Here is a 22,531-nt window from a genome sequence, read left to right as displayed (position 1 = left end):
TTTTTTTCCACTCCCGCTTCAAAACGTTGTTGTAACATTGAAAAAAAATTCCTTACAAATTTCATCCCTTAATTTTCATTTTAATGTTTAACATTTGATTTTAAAGTTTTCCCATTTAAATTACGTAGGAAAATTAGGATGTTTTTTTCAATTCTCGATAGCTCAGCCGCATTTTATGTAATCGGGTCGCCATTTGCGGCATTTCGTAGGCAATTTAATACTCTTCAAAAGCTTCAAAGTAGTTTAATAATTTTTTTTTAATAATGATTTTGGTTTTTAGTTGATATTGACTAAATAACGAAATTTACAGTGAAAATTCATATAAAGATTTTTTAGGAAATTTGATTCTCTACAAAAAAGGTCCTGTTGGTTGAGAGGCTCAAGTTCTTCGTTCAATGTGATATAGCGATTTCATTAATTTTGTAAATATAACATTTGTCAAAAATTTTTGAGAAGCTTATCAAATTTAATCCTTCGTATTATCAGTAATAGGTTAAATTAACAAAAAGAAAATTATGTAAGGTAAAAGACCTAGTATCCGATCAGGGAACTAGTACCTGATCACTCCATATATTTGTATATCTATATTTAGTAAAATCTAATAAATATAGATATAGAAATACATGAGTGATCAAGTACTAGGTCTCTTACCTGACTGTTTTTAAATTAGAACTAAAAGGCATTCGAACTTGAGCCACTCAACTAACAGGACCTTTTTTGTAGAGAGTAAAATTTCCTAAAAAATCGTTGACTGCATTTTTACTGCAAATTTCTTGTTTTAGCCAATGTCATCTAAAAACCCTAATTATGATTTAAAAAATAATTTTTAGAACCAGTACAAAAACTACATTTAGTAAAATTACTTCAAAGCTTTTAAAGAGTATTAAATTGCCTACGAAATCCCGCAAACGGCGATCCGATTAATTAAAATGCGGCTGAGCTATAGAGAATTGGAAAAAAAAATATCTAACTATTTTATGTATTTAAAATGAGAAAACTTCAAAATCAAATGTAAAATACTTAAAATTAAAATTAAGGGATGTAACTAGCAGGGAATTTTTTTTTAAATGTTTACAACAACATTTTGAAGTGGGAGTGAAAAAAAAAAGTAATCGTTGCAAATGAACTACCCTAATATATATATACTCTCAAAAATTGAATTAAAAAAAATTGATTAGCAGATAGTGAATATTTATATTAGACCGTGTTAAAAAAATCGACTATTTTTTAATTCAAAAATTATATGGAAAATATTTTTTAAGCTGACAAAAAACATACTGAAAGTTTGAGCTCCTAATATTAGTATTAACAACGGCCTCATCGCAATTTTCGATTTCCCATTTAAATGACATGGGAGAAATTTTTTCAAAGTTGGGAATTTTATCGCTCATTAGCGAATCAGTGTATCGGAAAAATTAATGAAAAGTTTTGTTAGAAATTGAACGCTCTACAAAATGGTTTCTTATTATTTTTTGATAAATTTAGTTTTTTAAAAGTTATTTAAAGTCGAAGTTGAATTTATCGTACATTTTAGAATTATTTGACTTTTCCGGCGAAACTCTGAGACTTTACAAAATGTTTTTTGTAGATCATTTCATTTCTCAGAAATCATCTGCGACAAAATTGCAGAAATTTTTGAAAGTTCTTTAATTATTTGCATTTAAAAGTAATTAATTAAAGTCGGCCAGAATACCATTTTTTATAACAAATTGACATTTAAATATATATGTATTTATACAGGAAAAACAGTGACCTTAAGTCGAGAAAAATATTATCTTTTCAATTTTTTTCCTGATTCAAGACAATAAGTTCTTTTGCTCCGAAAAATTTATTTTTTAAATTAAAAAAAAATGTTTTGGCTAAAAAAACAGTTTCTTAGATAAACAACAAGTCATCTTACTCCAAAAAAGCAACTTTTTAAACGAAAGTTAAAGAATACTTGGGCAAAAAAAAAAATTCTTGCTCGAAAAGTTTGCTCCATCCCTATTTTCTCAGTCGGAAAAATATAATTACTCTCTGAGGGAAAATCTTAATAAAAAAATATCTCCCACATTTAGAATTAAAAACTCTTGAAACTAGTATCTATTTTTTTATATAAGTGAAAAAAGTTGTCGATTTGAAAGAAAAATGTTAATTCCAGATAATTATTTGGTGCACGAAAATTTTGATTTTCCTAATCTATCAAAAAATTTCCTTGTAGCAAAAATATTTTTCTTGATTTCAGTCAACTTTTTTTTCTATATATATATAATGCATACATTTATTTGTTGTAGTAATTTTTAAGAAGATTTTTTTGAAGATTTTTTACTCAGAGTGGGCTTTAAAGAAATCTTTACATTACTTTTTGTTATTTTACTGCATAATATAACAACATTATTTGAATATACTATATACATAGTGGAGTAAAATATATGTATATATATAGATATAAAGCAGCTTACGGAAAGATCAAGGTAAGTAGTATAAATTGGGAACGGGAGAACAATACATATTGCGAAGAACCAAGACCCTAGTGCACAAACAAATGCTGGTATTCTCGGTTTTCCAGGATCACTTAACAAACGGTATCGATCAGTAGCTATCAGTAAATATGTCAGCATTGATACGTGAAATGGTATGTCCTGTAACAGCAATAAAATTTATGTCTTAATTTAATAAACAATCTCACATAATTAATTATACTGTAAACAGTTTTTAAGATTCAGTCTTCTATAAAAAAATAAATCAGTGAAATTTTTACTGATTCGGACAGTAGTTTTTTTTTTGTCACGGCTAATCTAGTAGTTTTCGAAATTAATTAGTGAAATTATCACTAATGGAATTAATCATTTTAATTTCCACTGATTAATAAGTGTTTTACACTAAGAATGAACTACTTTGTCAGTGGCTCAATTTCTCACTGATAACTTTGTATTTTTGACGGCCAACCAGTAAAAATGTAACTGATTTATTTGGTGATTTAATTTTGTCACTATTGAATTAGTGAAAATAATTTATATTTTTATCAAGATAAAAATAAACAAACTGTGCGCTACCAGAATATATGTCATTAAACATTTAAATCATTTTCAATTTATTTATCAAGTATTTTTAATTTATAACTAAAATATTCCATAATAATTCATTCTTTATTTGAATATTTTGTGGTTATTAATTTTTTTTTATAGACAATTTAAAAATATTATAATTTAGTATAATCGTTAGTTTATCAATTGAATGATAATTAATTGACAAAAACAATTATAACTCTGATGTATAATTAAACGACATAAGATTGTATTTATGGTTCAACAGCACAGTGAACAGAGCGGTTGCTCAGTGATCTTAAGGTTCCGTGTTCGAGTCCCGCCGAAAAATAAAAAAAAAAGATTTTTTATTTCACTGACACTATCAGTGGATTTTCAGTCAGTATTATCAGTGAATTTCACTAATACGTTCAGTAATTTTGTTTCACTGCAGTGATCAGTGAGTTATACTGATTACGTAGTCACCATTTCACGGAAACAAACAGATTTTTACTGATTAAACTACTGACAAAATTTCACTGATTCAGTCAATGATAAAACTTAATAAATTCGTAGTGATATGTGGAAAAAACAATGAATATTCACTATGACTCAGTGATAATTCACTTTTTCATTCTAGTGAAAAAATTTCACTGATTCAGCCAGTGATAAAATTTAACTAATGAAGTTAGTGAATACTCGCTAATTTCTAGTGATATACTCGCGGCTGTGAAAAAAAGTGAAAATACACTATTTTATTTTTACAGATTTGATATCTTGGAATGAAAAAGTTTTTTATCAAAAGACTTTTAAGATGATGGTAAAATTGATCGGAATAGAACAATGTAAATTTTCTTAATTCAATTTTATTGGTTTCATGCTGCGGTTTTATTTTACGATCCTCGCTCTCTTGATTGTTATTTAATCAAACAATTTATATCACGATTAGTATTGTTATCATTATTTATATTTTATTTATTATCTTAGAACCCCCATCTTTTAGTTTTCTTAAAATAAACTTCATTGATAATCGATTCAATTTAACCAAATACTCAAACTTCATTTATTTAACAAGAATTTGAAATTACCCTTTACTTATCGCAACAGGACATCAATTGAACATTTTGTCTCAGTTAAGACACACAGACGACTTATGTATATTTTATGGCGCCACATCATGCGTAATTAAATAATACTAATTCTTTCGATATGAAAAACCAATAAATATTTACTGTATATATTTGTAATACATGACAATTTTATCGCTAAGTGTACTTTCAAAATATTGCATGTGGAAAAATTTGAGTAGTAATCGAACGTTTTATCACTATTTCAATAAAAATGAAATTTATTCGTCTCTACAGTTTACAAATACATATCATGTAATAAACTGCTGAAAGTACGCTTCAGTCAATGAGTTTTATTGCAGCAGACTATTACACACGTGCTCTACAAAGCTGCCCAGTAAAAAAAAGTTTTGTGAAAATTAACACAAAGCTGTGTTTCAGAACAAAATTTCACCCAAATTTGTAGGTCACTTTGACGTTATTCATTTGTGTAAAAAAAATGTTAAAAGAAACACAAAAAAATCTGGGCCACGGTTGGCCCAGCGGGCCAACCCTAGAACTTCCCGCCGTTTTCGAGCTCTTTGAGCTCGAAAATGCATTTGAATCCGATTCTGTTTTTATAAGCTTTTCAACCTAAAAAAATTTACGTTTTGTATTGGGAACCTTAGAATGGGCGTGGCTTAGATATTAGTCATCTGGTGGCCAAAAAATAAACTAATTAAAGTAAGCTGCTCTGAATGTTTACTTTATAAAATCAACTGGCTTATTTATGTTTTGATAATTTATTTAAATTATTATAAGTGTTAAAGATTATTACAGTAAATAATGCGTGTATCAATTCATCACATTTGTCAATTTGTTAGTGGAACACTTCAAAGTGAAAATTTTACCGGCGATGAAAATATAATAAATCACACTGAAAAAAAAAATTTACTATAATAACAAAAATCAAGATTACACAGCTATTTGTTATGATAGCAAAACTATCTTGGTTAACGCAACGAAGTGACATTTGTTGTGGTAAGTAAAGTGAAGTTGCTGTTGTAACAAATAATATGTGTTGAGGAAAAATTTTTTGAATACGCGTATATTTTTATGCTTTAGTTAGGTCAACAATATCATTAAGAATTTATCACGAGTTTTGGATTTTGGACATAAATTGGGTTCGTAAATTATGGCTAAAATATTAAACGCTATTTATTTTGAAAAGTATATGTCTAAGTATAGTTAAAGGCGGGCGCCTTGAAGACGTGATTTTCTTGATTCAAGAGAATATATCGGAAAGCGATAATATCTCAGGTGAAGTCAAATTTTCTCGAGTCAAGATATCTTTATAAAACCTAATTGTATTTTCAGCTCAACGCATGTCATTCGTTATAACGGCAACTTCACTTTACTTACCACAACAAATGTTACTTCGTTGCGTTGACCAAGATGGATTTGTTATCTTAACAAATAACTGCGTAATCTTGACTTTTGTTAAGATAACAAATTTTTTTTCAGTGCACGGACACTCGTTGAACTTTGGTAAAGTTAGTGAGGACAATAATTGTTTAAAAATTATTACTTTTTGTCTTTAATCATCAAGTATTCGAGATGATCCGGATAAAATAAATGGCAGAGTTTTCAAAGATGGAAGGATCGTGGGTATGAGTTCTCCTTGTTAAGTTGGTTTGATGGTTCATGTAAGAACTTGGTAGCAAAACTGTTTTATTTCTGTCAGCAATCATCAAAACGGTCGAATTTATCTTCATGATCCATTTTATTTTTTAAAGTAACCACGTTTGCAATCATTCAACGAACACTAAAAAATGAACCCGGTCATTTTTAGAAGCACGACTTTTACAACCATACAAACAATATATGTTACTTTTACTTGTTTTTGATGGAAATTCCATGTTTATAAATTAGAAATTTTTTTTTTAATTGAACGAAAACAATTTTTTAATTCATAGAAACACAACAATTATAGAGAGAATTAAGTATTTATTATTTATATTAGCTGATAGACGTATAGACACATGTAAGCATTCATGATTTAGCCTACTTTGAGTAGTTATAGCTTAAGCCACCAGTTGGCGTATCAGAATTCTAAGTTTTCCAATTAAAGTTTGAAAATTTAAGAATCGATGAAAGTAATTTATGAACAAGCGTTTTTTAGGCAGAAAATTTAAGTGATCAAAATAAAGATTAGGATGAGTTTTGACCTCAGATCAGAAAGCTAATATATATAAAATGTTCGAGAAAATCGTTGGAAACGGTCTTTATTCAAGTTTTTCGGTGATAATATTATTTAAACTAAGGAACGAATTGGATTACATCATGTGGTGATTGAAAAAGACAAAAAGTAGGTATGATTTTGAACACATTTTTAAGATCTATCCGGGAAAAATGACAAAATGTTATTCTTTAAACGTTTCGTCGTCGATATCTTTTGAACTAATCGATCAATTTTGATGTTTAATGTGGCAATTGGCGCATTTTATTGGATTCGAAATCTGATAAAATATCGGAAATGATTGAATCAGTCATTCCAAAGATATTCGCGAAAAAACAGTTTTTAAGTATTTCTTTCTCCCACGATATCTATCGAACGGATTAACCAATTGAGGGCTACCCCCCTTTAAATCTCAGAAATAACATCTCGAGACAATAATATCTCAACAATAAAATCTTAGACAAAAATATCTCGGTCCAAAAATATCTCAGACATAAATGTCTCGTTGCAAAAATATCTTTGACAAATTGTTCTTCCTATTATTATCGGAAATAGGCTAACAAAAACGCGCGTAATCGTGTTGCGCCTTTTTAACAAGATTTGAACGTATTTTTACTCGAAAACAGTCTAAAACGTGCGTTTAAGGAAGTTAAACATCAAATAATACATTTATCATATTGAAATTAATATAGCGTGCTAGTCATCATATAGTTGAGTCTGTAAAAAAATTACAAACAATATAATATTTCTTTTCTTTATACCGGCATAATAAAATTATTAAAAAAAATATTTTTAATGTGGGGGGCTTCGCCCCCCAACCCCCACCGGGGCTTCGCCTCTGGACTCCAGCTTCCCCTTTTTACATCTGAGAAATAAGATCTCGAGATAATAATGTCTTAACAATAACATCTCAGACATAAATGCTAATTCTGGAGATCATACTAGCTGAGAAAATAATAATTGAGATATTTTTATACAGAGACTTTTTTGTTCGAGAGATATTATTAACAAAGATAAGATTGATGAGATATTATTTCAGAGATATTATTGCTAGAGATATTATCGGGGTCACCCAATTGAGATGGTCGGGGAGACAATCGACGCATTTATTTTTTTATTTTTTTTGAGTTCTAGAGCTGATTAGATTTTAGAACCATCTAAATCGGTTAATTTATTAAAAAGTTATTATTCTGAAAGTAGTCAAAATAACTTCCTAGGACTTCAAAACGTCGAAATCTGATGAAATTCCGATTTTCGCAAATCGGGGTGAAAACAACTTCCCGAATTTTTCGAAAATCGTCGATTTTCTTAGCGGGAAGTTAAAAATGTTAATATTATACATCTGTTACTAACCAGTACTTGTGGTCGAGTGGATAACACTCTTGTTTTCGAACTCAAGTACTGGCCAGGCTCAGGTTCGAATTCCACAGAGAGCAAATTAATTATTTTTCACAAGTTGATATAATGCATTGACCTGTGGGATTTGTTCCATATAGCCGCCAGACTGCGACCTGTCTGCGATCCTGTCCACTAAAAACACTGTGATTGCAAAACAATATGGAAAAAAAAGATGAGAACAGATAGCTAATAATGAGATATGGAATAGAAAAAGGAAAAGATGGCCAGGAAACATAGTCCGAAAAAGTTTAGAATAGTTTGTTAGAAATATATATAAAATATTTACCCAAAGAAAATAGGGACTTTAAATTGCTTGAAACGTAACTAAAAGGCTATGTAATGTAAAATATGTAAAAAATAATAAAAACTGTAGAAAACGGAAGTTATACAGTTAAGATTGCAACAATTACAAATTATAATAAAAATAAAAAAAATTACATCTGTTACCGGTTCTAAAACGGTTGCGTAACAGTTCAACCAAAGACAAAATAACCGCGACAAAATAACCGAATGACAAAATAACCGCCCTTTTATCATGGTTTTTGTGTGTTTTGTCTGCAGTTATTTAAGCGTGACACCTCTAAAACATTAACACATTCAAATATTATCTGCAACACACGTTAAGTGTTGAGTTAACACTTTTGTTCGTGTTATTTTGATACTTATAAAAATGTATTTATATATAAGCTTAACAAGAGACTACATTAAATTAAACTCACACTTTACGTGAAAAAATCTACGAAAAAAAGTTTTTTTCAATTTTGATAAACATGTTCTGACAAAAAATTGAATTTCCCACAAATAAGTATGAATCATAACGTTCGTAATCTCAAATGAAAAAAAGTTACAGCCCTCCAAAGTTTGTAAAAATAACAAGTTTATCTAATAAGCTTCATTTCTTTTTATTTCTTCTCCACTGAATCAATGAAAAAAAATTTTTTTCAGCCAGACTAATGAGCTCTTGTATTCTTACTTGTCCTAAAAAACTATTTCAATTCAAAATTGAAAACGAAAATTATCTTAGGGCGAGAAAAAATTTTTTAGAAACAAAAAAAAACAATTGGGTTGAGAACAAATTTCTTGAGCCAAGGAATTTTTTGTTTTTACTTAATAATGCAAAATTTTTCCTGCGCTAAAAAGTTTTATTTTCTGTGTATTGGGGAGGTTTAAATAAATTTGACTTTTGTGTTTCACTCAAAAACTTCATAAATTTGTTTTTAAAAATTTACTAATATTCAATTTTTTAAGTATAAGAGCGAAAATGAAAAGATCCAAATTTTATCCCAATCCACCCTAATATATATATATTAACCCTAGCAAGCAATATTTAATTCACTGATATAACAAATTAATTTACATATTTATCAAAACACTATTATTAATTTCTATATACAGCTTTACATGATTGACATTTAGGGAAAATAGTTCATTAATAAACAGTAAAAAAAAAAAATATAAAAAAAACTGAAGAATAACAAGTTCATCGTGATTCATAGGGTAAAAGGTATAAAATTAAAAGCGACCTTTTAAATTCTCATCAAAAATAGCCTTTGAAGTAAATACGTTTTTAACAGTTATTCACAAACGATTACAAGCAATTAACGCGAAAAATAGTGCCCTTTGATCACACATATTTTGAATTTTTAAAACGAACTCATATGCCGCCAAGGTCAAATGTATATATATTAGGGTGCGTCATTTCGGAGCAACATTTTTTTTTTTTTAAGTGCATGTGAAAAAAATCATAGTTCAACACAAATAAAAAATTTTCGCGCAAGCAAAAATATTCTATGTCGATTACAGACCTAGCTCATTGAAAAATTCGATTTTCCCATTTAAATAACACGGGAAAAAATTTTTTTTAGCTTTAGGTATTGTTAACTCTTTAACAAATCAATAGATCGAATAGACTAATACATAGTTTTGTAGGAAATTGAACGCTCTACAAAAAAGGTCTCTTATCATTTTTCGATAAATCCATCTATTCAAAAGTTATTGGAGCTCGAAGTAAAGTTGGAGATCTTTTTACTTTACCGGCGAAACTATCAGACTTATCACAAAATGTTGTGGGATCTTTTTTACCCGATGAAAAAAGATTTAATACAATTGTATAGAATTATATATCAATTATATATGGACTATATATAATTTTATATAGACTATATATAATTGGATAGAAAAAATGGCCCGATCCAATTGTATACAATTTGGATAGAAATTGTATGCAATTCTATACAAATTGTATACAATTCTATATAATTATATACAATTCTACATATTGCAATTATATAGAATTGTATATAATTATATTGAATTGTATAGAATTGTATACAATTTCTATATAGTTGTATACAATTGGATCGGGCCATTTTTTGTATATAATTTTATACAATTGTATAAAATCTTTTTTCATCGGGATTGTTGACAAATTTATTCTCTACAAATTATTTTCAGTAAAGTTTTTTCAAATTTCGCATCGTTTTCTAATTATTTCCATTTTAATGTAGAGCTCTTGAAATCGATCAGAACCACTTTTTTAAGAGCTTGAAATTAAAATCATTTCAAACAGTAATTTCGTGGTTTTTTAGAATAAATTATAATAACCTTAATTTAAATATTGAAATTTAAAGCTTATATATAAAAATAAATCATGTTACAAGTAATGGAAATTATTGTTTGGTAGATAAAAAAATTAAATTATAATAATTTAACGTTTTAGCTTCAACTTTCGATGTTTGGAACATTTAAGTTTATACAGTAAAAAAGTAAAAAAACATTCAGTGTGATAAATAAAATTTTCAATGTCGAACAATTGATTTTATATACAGCGGTATATAATTAGTACACTGATAGAAGGATTTGTTTGTATTTAATAAATCAATTTATTAAAATCTTTTTCAGATATTTTTTTGGGTGGAAAAAATATTTTTTTACTATTAACAATATTCGTTAGTATTAACAAAATCTATTTTTTATGAGAACAAAATTTTTGTAACTATTAAGAAGCTTTAATATATTGAAAAAAATATTTATTTCCACCAAATAAGATTTGTTAATAGTTAAAAAATATTTTGTTGGTGGTCGGTGTTGATAGATGGCTATACTTAACGCGTAGTTGTAAAAAAATATATATGCATATACATGATTTTCATACGATAAGTTGCTTATTATTTTATACTTTGTGGAAAACAATTAATAAAATGGAAGCTTTGCTACAATCGTGGGATTTAAGTGAGTTATACTCGATTTTTTGTGGTAAGTTGACAGTTATATATAAGGTATATTCAGTAGCATCAGTACTTATCCTATTCATTGTCTTGTCATCCTATTTTATTTTTTATATTCCGTTTCTAAAATTAACACTAAATTTATGAATTTACTTTTGTATTCCCACTCTAGTAAACCATATAACTGACTTTGAAATCCTTGGTGAATTCCTTACTAAAACTCGAGAAGAGACCCAAAAAGAAATAATCCCTAGTGTTTGTTTACGACTTTGTTTAAATAAAAAATATAATGAATATGTAGGTTTCTTTTTTATTTTACAACTATTTATTTTTTTAAATTCAATTCATTATTCTCAAAAAATTATTTCAAATAATTTTATTATTGATAAATAATTTTATTTTATTTACAGATTTCCCATCACGAGAAGATTAATGTAAAACTTTTCTAAAAATAATAAGAGGAATTTTTTAAATATTAATAATCCAGTGTGTAAATACTAATTAATGATTTATTGAATATTAATAAATCATTTTTTATATGTTAATAAATCATTTGTTAAATAGTAATAAATATTTGGTTAGCACAAAAAAATCGCTGCTAATAAATGATTTATTAACTGTTAATAAATATTTGTTAAGGACCTATCCTCTAATAAATTATTTATTAAATATTAACAAATCTTTTTAAATACAAAAAAATCCTTCTATCAGTGTAGTTTCTTGAAATTGTCAAAAAGTACATCTTAAGCGCATCAGTTTTTATAGTTTGAAACATTGAAATTTTACTTGTGTTTGTAAGCTTTTAGTGTATGTAAAAGAATTATCCTAAAGTATTACTGATGCGCGGCTATATCTATATGGCAAGATGACGTACGTCATTTCATATATAAATACATATCATTTTATCATTTTAAACAATAAAATTTAAAGACCAAGAGTGATTATTTTTTTTTTCATATCAATATATTTTAGAGAATCATTCTTATACTTTTTCGCTTTCAATATTATATTATTTATGAATTACCTTTTTTGATGCGGGTTTATTGTTCAAACAATAAAAATGAATTGAAAATCTGAATAAAATTTATCATATATTTTTTTGCGTGCATAGACCATAGTTTATTTATTTTAAAAGGTTGTAGTATAATTTTATTAAGTCTTGTGTGTGTTGTTTCGCTTTGTGTACGATATAGATGTACATCCCATGGTACATGTATGTATATATGTATATTGGTGGATGGATGGATGGATAGATGGACGGATGGACAGATGTGATCAAAAGTGAATAGACAAGAGAATGTGCTTCCGCTCGACTAGTATCCCCCGGAAATGAACATTTCCCTATTATTATCCTTACAAAAGGATCTTGTTGACATGATGGAAATTAAATTTTCACTTCGATTGCCGATAACGTGTGTGCATGCATAATAGGGTCCAGCAATAAAAACGACCATTTTGTAAATTTTGTTAGTTTAAACCAAAAACATTTTTAATCACACCCGGATATAACAAGACTCGATCTATTAATAATTAATATATTATAATATTGAACACTAATGACGATTAATAAATGCACTATACTGTGAAAAATTTTCGGAGTGAAACCCAGTTCAGAGTGGATGCAGATGTAATTAAAATCCACATCACTCCAAAATGACTCCGCAAAAAAAAAAACTATTTATTCACTCCCTTGCTCTACTACGGCGGAAGGGTTTTTTTTTAAACTCCAGAACTTCGAGTATTGAGTGAGTTTGGATTTAGATAAAATCCGTATTCACACCTAATTTTTCATAGTTTACTTTTATTATTCATTACCAAATGTGTGGTAAAAATTACAGAATTGCTTTAGCAGCATTTTCGTAAGCAAATTACTTGACGAAAGTCCTTCAGTAAGTGTCTTACGGAAAATTTAAACAAGACTCGAAGAAAATGGACTTCGCAAGTATACTTTCTGCAGATTTCATCAAGTCTAATAACAGTACACCGTAAAAAATTTGCGGAGTGAACGTGGAGTAAATCCGGAGTGAAAGCAGGTCAGATGACTGTCGATTTTTCTAATTCCCTTGGAGTGAAATTCACTTCGAAAAGGAGTTTCTTTTTAATATGAAAAACCCCGAATCAGAGTGAATGCGGATTTAAATAAAATCCAGATCACTCCGAAATCACTCCACTAAAAAAACAAACTCCTTATTTACTTCGTAAGCAGAGTGATTTTTTTTTTTAAACTCCGTGACTTCCAGTGACGGAGTGAATTCCTATTGAAATAAAATCCGTAATCACTCTGAATTCACTCGCAATTTTTTTGCAAAATAACAATGTTAAGTAAGAGTTGCTACAGAATTTCTTTAGATATCGGGTTTATTTTATTTTATTTTTTTTTTGCATTGCCCGGGGCTTAAACTCAGTACCTACAGCAAACCTAGTCCTCATTAAAATAAAAAGCGCTACAAATTATTAATATTATCGGTTGATAAAATAAAGTCGAACATTACAAGTGAACAGCTTGGAATTTATTACAATAATGCTGAATACGGACCAGAAGTAATAAAGTAAAGGATGCCATCTGCAGGTATCTTAAGCAAGTCTGGCTTATGGGTCTTACGCAAGTATCCGAGCCAAGTATTGCAACAGATTTGCTTAAGATATCTTACGGAAATATCTTGCCTAAGACTTATCGAAAACTGGTCATGTAGACTTGCTTAAGACTTAAAATTCAGATTTACATAAAACTTCCTAAAAAATGCTACTAGGGGGTAATTAATACTATATGCTTGTTTGGAAAATTTGTATATTATTATTTTTATTAGTATTCATTATTAATGAAATACCAATATCCATTAAGATTATATTCAATTATTGTTTAATAATTAATAACCCGTGTAAAAAAATTCATATGTGCGAACTTATGTCCCACATACATTATATACATGCTCACAAATAACGAATATGTTCGATAAGCTTTGCGTATATGTTCCCATATATGCGTTAATATGTAACTATGTTAGCATGTATGTTAGGGTGAGCCAAAAAAACCAACCTATCGAATTTACGTCTTAAAAAGGACCTGTATATCGAAAAAAAAATTCACCCATTGGGCAAAATTTTTAGCTCAATTTTAAAATGTGTCGGTAGCAATCTGAAATTTCCCATTTAAATAACATGCAAAAAAAACTTTTTTGATTAAAAATATTATAACTTTTGAACCGTGTGAGATAAAAATTTGGCTCTAGAATATTCTTGTAGGGGATTAAATTTCTTTAAAAAAAGTCTGAGGAGTCGAATTTGTAAACTTGATACTTTATATACTAACAGGCCATCAAAGTCTAGAGTAAACAGAACCATACAAATTTAAGGTTTTATTATTAAAAATATCAATACTACGAGAAAATTTGTCCTACATGTAGTGCAATGAAATCACCAACAATATCCACGTTGTAACAAATAATATTTTGTTATCGATCACAATAAAAGAAAAGTATTTGGAAAATCCACATAAAACCTTACATTTGTATGATTCTGTTTACTCTAGACTTTGATAGCCTGTTAGTATACGAAATATCAAGTTTACAAATTCGACTCCCAGGACTTTCTTTTAAGATATTTAATGCCCTACAAGAATATTCTAGAGCCGAATTTTTGTCTCACATGGTTCAAAAGTTATAATATTTTTAATCAAAAAGAATTTTTTTGCCTGTTATTTAGATGGGAAATTTCAGATGGCTACCGACACCTTTTAAAATTGAGCTAAAAATTTTGCCCAATGAGAGAATTTTTTTCTCGATATATAGGTCCTTTTTAAGACGTAAATTTGATAGGTTGGTTTTTTTGGCTCACCCTAATGTATGTCATATATCCCAAATATTTATTTTTTGCAAAATTCAATATGTTATATATATATCAATGTGTTTATATGCAAATTACAACCATGCATAAATAACTCAATGAATTTCAATCGCATTGCTAATTAAATCCTACACATTAATTTTATAAACCCTGATATTATTTTATTTGACAAATGAAAAAAAAAATATATATATCTAAACTAATATATTATTTATAACATTTATTTGCATCATATATAACAATTTCAATTTACTGAATAATTTATATCAATGAAACTGACATTTATATTGTATTCGATCTATTTTAATGACACAATAATATATGATCATTATTATTGTAAAATATTCAACGATTGAAAATATATTTTTTATTATGGAAAAAAAACTCATTTATATTTATGTTTATTTCGATTATCTACAATAAACTATCCACTATACATTTTATACCTCAATCATTTTATAAATTGTTAAAATTATCTCTGAATATAAATGGCTTGAATTCGGATATATATACATATATGTGTATGTTAAAGCTTACAATAAAATATCGAGGACTCAGGCAACCATATAATATTTCCCGATACTCCATTTTAAAAGAATTTCTACTCACAGAAAAAAAATATATATATAAATAAATAAAACGTGTAAAGATAAAATAACGAAATAGTACAAATATTTATAAAAAATACTGTTTTTATATTGATTCTGTTATATAACTTTGAATATTTTTACGCAAGAGGTATTGTTCCATGAGTATCAATACTCATAAAAAATATGTTGTTTTTAATATACACGTAAATATTAACAGGAGTCATACATTGTGTGCAAAATCAATTGAAATAAGCCATGTAAAATAGAATATAAACTGCTGTTTTTAACAAACGCAAGATTTTTGAATAAATATAATAAATATTGGTTTTATAAATTTTTTTTTTGAGTATAAAAAATTTTTAAATTTACATACGCTCAAGTTTTAAACACCGCTAAAATATTTCCTTAGATTTATTTTAGAATCAAAACAAAATTTATCATCAGAAAAAGTAAAAAATGGAAAATACATGATAAGAAATATTTTTTCAATCAAAGAAGAAATATAGAAAGCAAAGCCGAGCTAAACTTTAAAAATGGCGTATTCAAGATGATATTTGTTGGATGTCTATTTCAAAAGCCTGTGGTTTGATCAAAAAAGGACCAAATGACAATTTTTTTCATTCCTTTAGTTCTGGAATGTAGTTTTTGAATGAACCTGAAGATCGAAACGTTTTTCGTGCAACGAAAATGAAAAAAATTTGTGTAATTTTACTTAAGAAGTAAATGGGGTAGGCTGCAATATTCGGCTGACGTACGAAACATTTCAGAAATCTAGATCCAGTAGATTTTTTACTTTTCATTTCGATTTTTTCATTTTCTTTTCGTGAAAAACGTTCCGATCTTCAGGTACATGTTTTTGAAACATACAAAATAATTATTTTTGTGTCTGCTATTTTTTTTTTCTTCACGTTTTTGAAGAAAATCGAAATTTTTCCGAAGATTAACACTTTCAATTTTCCTTTTCATAATTTTTCAAACTCTGAGGTCCTTTATAAATCCCCAAAAATTTTCAGAGTAGTTTTTTGTGAATTAAGCCCAGGTGGAAAATTTTTACCTTAAATCGATAAAGAAAATCGGTCTGTCAGTTGACCCTGCGGGCCAGCTCCAAAACTTCCCGCTGTTTTCGAGCTCGTTGAGCTCGAAAACATTATTGTGGTTGCATTTTCGAGCTCTTCGAGCTCGCAAATACTTTTGTATGCCATTGTTTTGTAAAAAACCATTTTTTAGCATTTCCTTCTCCCACGATATCTCGCGAACGAATTAACCGATTTTGATGGTTGAGGTGGTAATCGACGCGTTTTATCAAGTTCTGAAGCTGATCAAATTTTGAAATTGATTCATTTAGCCGTTTTTGAGAAATTTCGAAAAAACCAAGGAAAAAATTTTTTTTGAATTCTTTCGTCAACGGTTTCTCTTGAATGAATGAACCGATTTTGATGGTTGAGGTGGCATTCGACGCGGCTTATAGAGTTTTAGAGCTGATTAGATTTTGGAATGAATCCATCGAGCAAATTAAAAGTTATCCAAATAAAACATTTTCGAAAAAATTTTATTTTTGAAATATCTCTGAACGGACCCTACCGATTAAGTTCAAATTTTTACGGCTTCAAGACATTAACAAGCCGCGTCGAATGACACCTCAACGATCAAAATCGGTTCATCCGTTCAAGAGTTATGAATATTTACGTATGTACGTACGTACGTACACACATACATACACTCGGACATCATCGTGAAATTAGTCAGGATAGCTTCCTAGGACCTCGAAACGTCGACATCTGATGGAAATTCGATTTTCGTAAATCGGACCGAAACCAATAACTTCCCGAATTTTTGAAAATTTACAATTTTCTTAGCGGGAAGTTAAAAATAGAAGAAAAAGTCGGCCCACTCCATGTTGGGCGGGATTTTTTCCGAGATAGATCAGTTTTTTTATAATAAAAAAACAATAAAAATTCGCGAAGTTTGAGAAAAAGATGATTTTCCTCGAAAAAGTGAAGAATTACATAGATATTTTTTTTCGGAAATCACATTGAAAGACGAAAATTTAGAACAAAACAAACATCCCAATTAGTAAATTTTTGAAGAAGTTATAGCTATTTGAAAAAAGCTTTTTTTTTAACTTTCAACTTTTTTGCACTGTTAGAAGTATTTGTTTGAGCCAAACAAGATTTATACATAGTTAATAAATGATTTGTTAAATGAGATTTATTTGAGCCAAATAAGCCATTTCTTAATAGTTAATAAATGGCTTATTTGAATAGAAAGAAATGACACATGAAGTTAAGGTTATAACCTTGAATGGAATGAGTGTGATTGTTAGTAAAAAATTATTATAATATTTAATTTTTTTAATATCTTTTGTATAATAATTTTTATCTTCAATTAACATTAATTGTGTGTATTATTTTCTTTAAAAAAATAAAATTAAACAGTCCTATAAATTATTTGTCATAACCTTAATTAATTAACTTCATGTGTCATTTCTTTCTATTCAAATAAGCCATTTATTAACTATTAATAAATGGCTTATTTGGCCCAAATAAATCTCATTTAATAAATCATTTATTAACTATTAATAAATATTTGGCTCAAATAAATACTTCTAACAGTGTGGGTTGGGTAAAAAAATTTGAAAATTCCCTAAAAAACGAACCTTTCATGTTAATCGTAAATTGAAATTATTCGATTCAAATTTCGAATCAGACAATATACATTTCAATTTGAAATGAATAGTTCATAGATTTGAATTACTCTCATATATTTATATATCTGATATATGCTCAGGTCAGTAACAACTTGACATGAAATGAAACTAAATGTATCTTTGTATCTCAATAAAAGTTTATTTTATTTTATATTATTTTCCGTCCTCTGTATTATTGTATTATTTATTTACATTTATTGCTCAATTACAATGTATGCATTTTTTTTTTAAACGAAAATTAAATTTTCACGTTGATCAACTTGCCCCATCTTTTTCTACAAACTCTAACTAAGTATTTTCAAACAAAAAAAATTTAATTATCACAAAATTAGTGTCTTATTTTATAATATAATTCCTCTATATATTTTCGTACTTAATATTTACGAATACACAAAAAAAAAAGATTTCTTGAAACAAAAAATTTTTGCTTATTCCAAGAAATTTTTTGCATTATGAAGTGAAAACGAAAATTTTCTTGATGCAAAAAAATAAAATTCTTGGGTCAAAAAAAAAGTCTTTGCGCTAAGAAATTTTTTCTAGCCCTAAGAAAATTTTTGTTTTCATTTCATAATGCAAAATATTTTTGCACCAAGAAATCCTTTTTTTCTGAATATAACTTGAAGATACAAATTTTCTTAAGACTGGAAAAAATTTCTTGATGTAAGAATTTTTTTCTCGCCCCCGGTAAATTTTTGTTTTCAGTAAATAATGCAAAAAATTTCTTGAGGCGAGTAAAAATTTGTTGCATCAAGAAATCCTTTTTTTCTTTGTAGATTGACAAAATTACGTTACTCATTAAAGTAAAAATGAACTAGGCTTAATAGTATTTATCAATAAATATATATATTATTCAAGAATGAAATACTTCAATTTAAAAAAATTGTTTACTCCCAAAAAGAAGAAAAAAATGTTTTTCACATAAATATTTGTATACATAAATCTTACCTGTATCATAGCTAATGACAAGCATAAAAATTTTCCAAACACCCAATTTTGTATCAATAAAACCGCGAGTGTTATCGGCAAAACAATTATACATTTAATGATATCAGATATTGCGATATTTATTAAGAATGCATAAGTAGGATCCCGATATAATTTATTTTTTGATATATGTATTATCATAGTTATATTTGCAGCAACACCAACAGCAATTAACACCGAGTAAATTAATATAAGTAATGGATATATTTTAATTACCGACAATCGCAACATCGGTTTTGATAAATCGTGTTTAGATGATAAATTTTTTAAACCTAATATATAATGAGCTATCGTCTCATAATATTTACTCGGTATCGCGTCAATGTCTTCTCTTGTCGTCATATTTAATGATATATAAATATATTTTTTTTCTATTTTACTCACTCAAATATTTAAAACACTAATTTGGTCATAAGAAAAAAAATTTAGTTTGAATTTTCCCGACAAATTTTTTTCCAACAAAAAAATTATACAACCGATCACGGCTACGTCGCGGCAACGACTGAGCTTAATATTATGGGGTGGAATTATATACAGATATATAAATATATAAAAGCGTGTTCTATCGTGACAATACTCCTATCGTCCCCTACTTTTCATCCCCTACTACGCGCAGATTCCTTACGGTCCATGACTCGATATACACGCAAATAACAATGCTCTCAATTATTTCTTCCCGCTATTGTTTTTATTAACATTCATATTAATTTTTTTTTTTTATTAATTCACTTTTAATTAAAAAAGTTAAAAAATTATAAATTATTAATTTAAAGTCTTTTTATTGAAATAAAAAAATTAAAAATTCAATATTAATATTTTAGTTCACGTCTTTACACTTTATAGTATAATATTATAAATATTTAATGGAATTTATAAGATGGCGATAGAAAAAATTTGACTTAGAAATTCTATGAATTTAATTAACTATTCACGGGATTTTGTCAACTTTCTTAATCTATAAATAGCCTTTTTATTTTTACATGACCTGACACGAGCATATATTAATTTTCATATAATATCTAGAAAAATGAAATTGTTAATTATCATTGGATCATAATGCGTGTATTCAGTTTTTTTACCGGGAATGTATAATACACAGGGAATAGAGAATACTCACTAATTTAATTAATTAAATTTTATCATAATTTTATAACACGTCCTAGTAGCATTCTTGAGGAAGTTTTATATAAATCTGTCGTAAAACGTATTTTAGACGTAGTTGACGTACGAAAACCCGGGAAAAAATGATTTTGCCTAATCATATATGATCATGCATAATTGTCTATATATGATCAGATCCAAAAATTGGCCAGGTCTGATCATACATAACTTGATCTGTTTATACATGATCATATATGATTATATATAATCATGCATGAACGAATATAGTCATTTTTAGAATCTCATTTAGAATATCTGTAAATTATTAATTAAGTAGTTTAATTAGGATTTATTGTCTTCATCAATATCAATGTCGGTTAAAATTAAATAAAAAAAAAAAAAAAAAAAAATTATTAACCATCGACAATTATTTTACTACGAGGTCACCCATCCAATTAATGTCCAACGCCGATGCTGCTTAACTTTGGTTATCGATGGTTTGGAGTCTGATCCTCTAGTCTGTTATACACTTACAATTAAGAAACGTTTATGGCATTACTTAACTCAAATAATCAAATTGATACTTTATACTTTTGAATTACTGCCGAAACCTTTGAACATTTTTTAAGTATTGGGGATTTAAGTTTGATTGATAGTTGACAGAATAAAAATTTAATAACATTGATATTAAGAAATTGTCATATTATTTAATATATATATATATATATGTATATTTAAATATTTATAGGTTTCATATCAATGAAATCTGATCAGATCTAATTATATATAGGCCTATATCTAATTATATATGGGTTTGTATCAATCATGTCTGATCAGATCTAATCATGTATAGAATTATATATGTTCATATATGGGGTTATAACAGCTAGGTATAATTATATCTAATTATATATAAACTTATAGATGATCAGATCTGATCATATATAGACTCATATATGGTTATATATGGAGTTATAACAGCCAGGTATGATTATATCTAATTATATATAGACTCATATATGATCAGACCTGATCATATATAGACGTACATGATTATATATGGGGTCATAACAGCCAGGTATGATCAAATCTAACTATCTATAGACTTATATATAAATAGATCTGATCATATATAGACTTATGTATGATTATATATGGGGTCATAACAGCCAGGTATGATCATATCTAATTATACATAGACTTATATATAATCAGATCTGATCAGATCTAATTATATATAGACTTATATATAATCAGATCTGATTATATATAGACTTATATATGGGCTTATAACAGCCAGGTATGATCAGATCTAATTATGTTTGGGGTCATATATAATTATATATAATTATATATGACCCCATATATAATCATGCATGATTATATATAACTTCATATATGATTATACATAATCATATATGATTATATATATGAACATATATAATCATATATGATTAGGCAAAATCATTTTTTCCCGGGAACGTAAATAAGACTTGCGTAATCGTAAATCGTAGATACAACCTTTCAAAACTTGCAATAAAACAATTAAACTATGTCGGAAACATTTCATTGTCAAAAGACATGTCTAGCAGCTAGAAGACAAGAAATAAAAATTCTTAGCAGCTGTAGAAAAATATTTTGGGCCTTACAGGAGATAACTCTACTGATGCCCAGTTTCTCGAGCTTTTTTGGGTCTTACAGACTACCTAGAAGCTTGTAGAAAAAAAATGTTTCTGATATAGTTTAATTGTTTTATTGCCAGTCTTGAAAGATTGTATCTACAATTTACGATTACCCTAGCAGACTTGATTTACCGTAAATTTATGGTAATTTTACCGTAAATCTACCGTAGAATACCGTAAAATTCGAGTAGATTTACCGTAAATTACGGTAAATCGGTACTTTACGGTGGATTACTGTAAATTACGGCGGGTATACCGTAAATTTACCGTCGAATACGATAAATCTACCGTAAAAAATTCGGGTGGATTACCGAATTACCGTAATTTACGGTAAATCCACCGTAAATTGCGGTAAAACCACCGTAAATAACGGTAAATCGGCATTTTACGGTGGATTACCGTAATTTACCGTAATTTGGGTCCGTTAGGGTACGCAAGTCTTGTTTACGTTTTCGTACGTACTTGTTTACGTTTACGTACGTCAAATATGTCTAAACTACGTTTTACGATTATTTGCGTCTTCAAAGGTTGAATTTACGTTTTCAACGTCTTGTACGTTCAATCTACGATTTAAATTTCGACTCCGTCGTAACTAAAAGCCAGCTTTTCTAACTGGGTTTATTTTTAATCCGGGTTTAAATTATTATTGCTGATATGTCTATATGTGTTACTGTGTATATGTACTAGCGATATTAATTTGAATCCGAAT

The 22,531-nt window shown here is 27.8% G+C and overlaps 1 protein-coding gene across 4 annotated transcripts in view; it reads right to left on the bottom strand.

The window, feature by feature from the left end:
* LOC130673720 (neuropeptide F receptor) overlaps positions 1-19,528 on the bottom strand; it is a 47,452-nt gene extending 27,924 nt beyond the window's left edge. For 3 of the 4 annotated variants that reach the window (XM_057478881.1, XM_057478889.1, XM_057478897.1), the window contains exons 1-2: positions 19,001-19,528; positions 2,442-2,621 (exon numbers count right to left, since the gene is read on the bottom strand). In XM_057478881.1, coding sequence (XP_057334864.1) covers positions 2,442-2,621; positions 19,001-19,381 — 561 coding nt within the window. In that variant the 5' untranslated portion in view covers positions 19,382-19,528. The remainder of the gene's footprint in view (positions 1-2,441; positions 2,622-19,000) is intronic. The other variant, XM_057478905.1, reaches the window with a different exon arrangement.
* Between the last annotated feature and the right edge of the window lie 3,003 nt (positions 19,529-22,531).

This window comes from Microplitis mediator, chromosome 1 (assembly GCF_029852145.1).
Source record: "Microplitis mediator isolate UGA2020A chromosome 1, iyMicMedi2.1, whole genome shotgun sequence".
NCBI lineage: Eukaryota > Metazoa > Arthropoda > Insecta > Hymenoptera > Braconidae > Microplitis > Microplitis mediator.
This window is presented reverse-complemented; position numbering and strand designations above follow the sequence as displayed.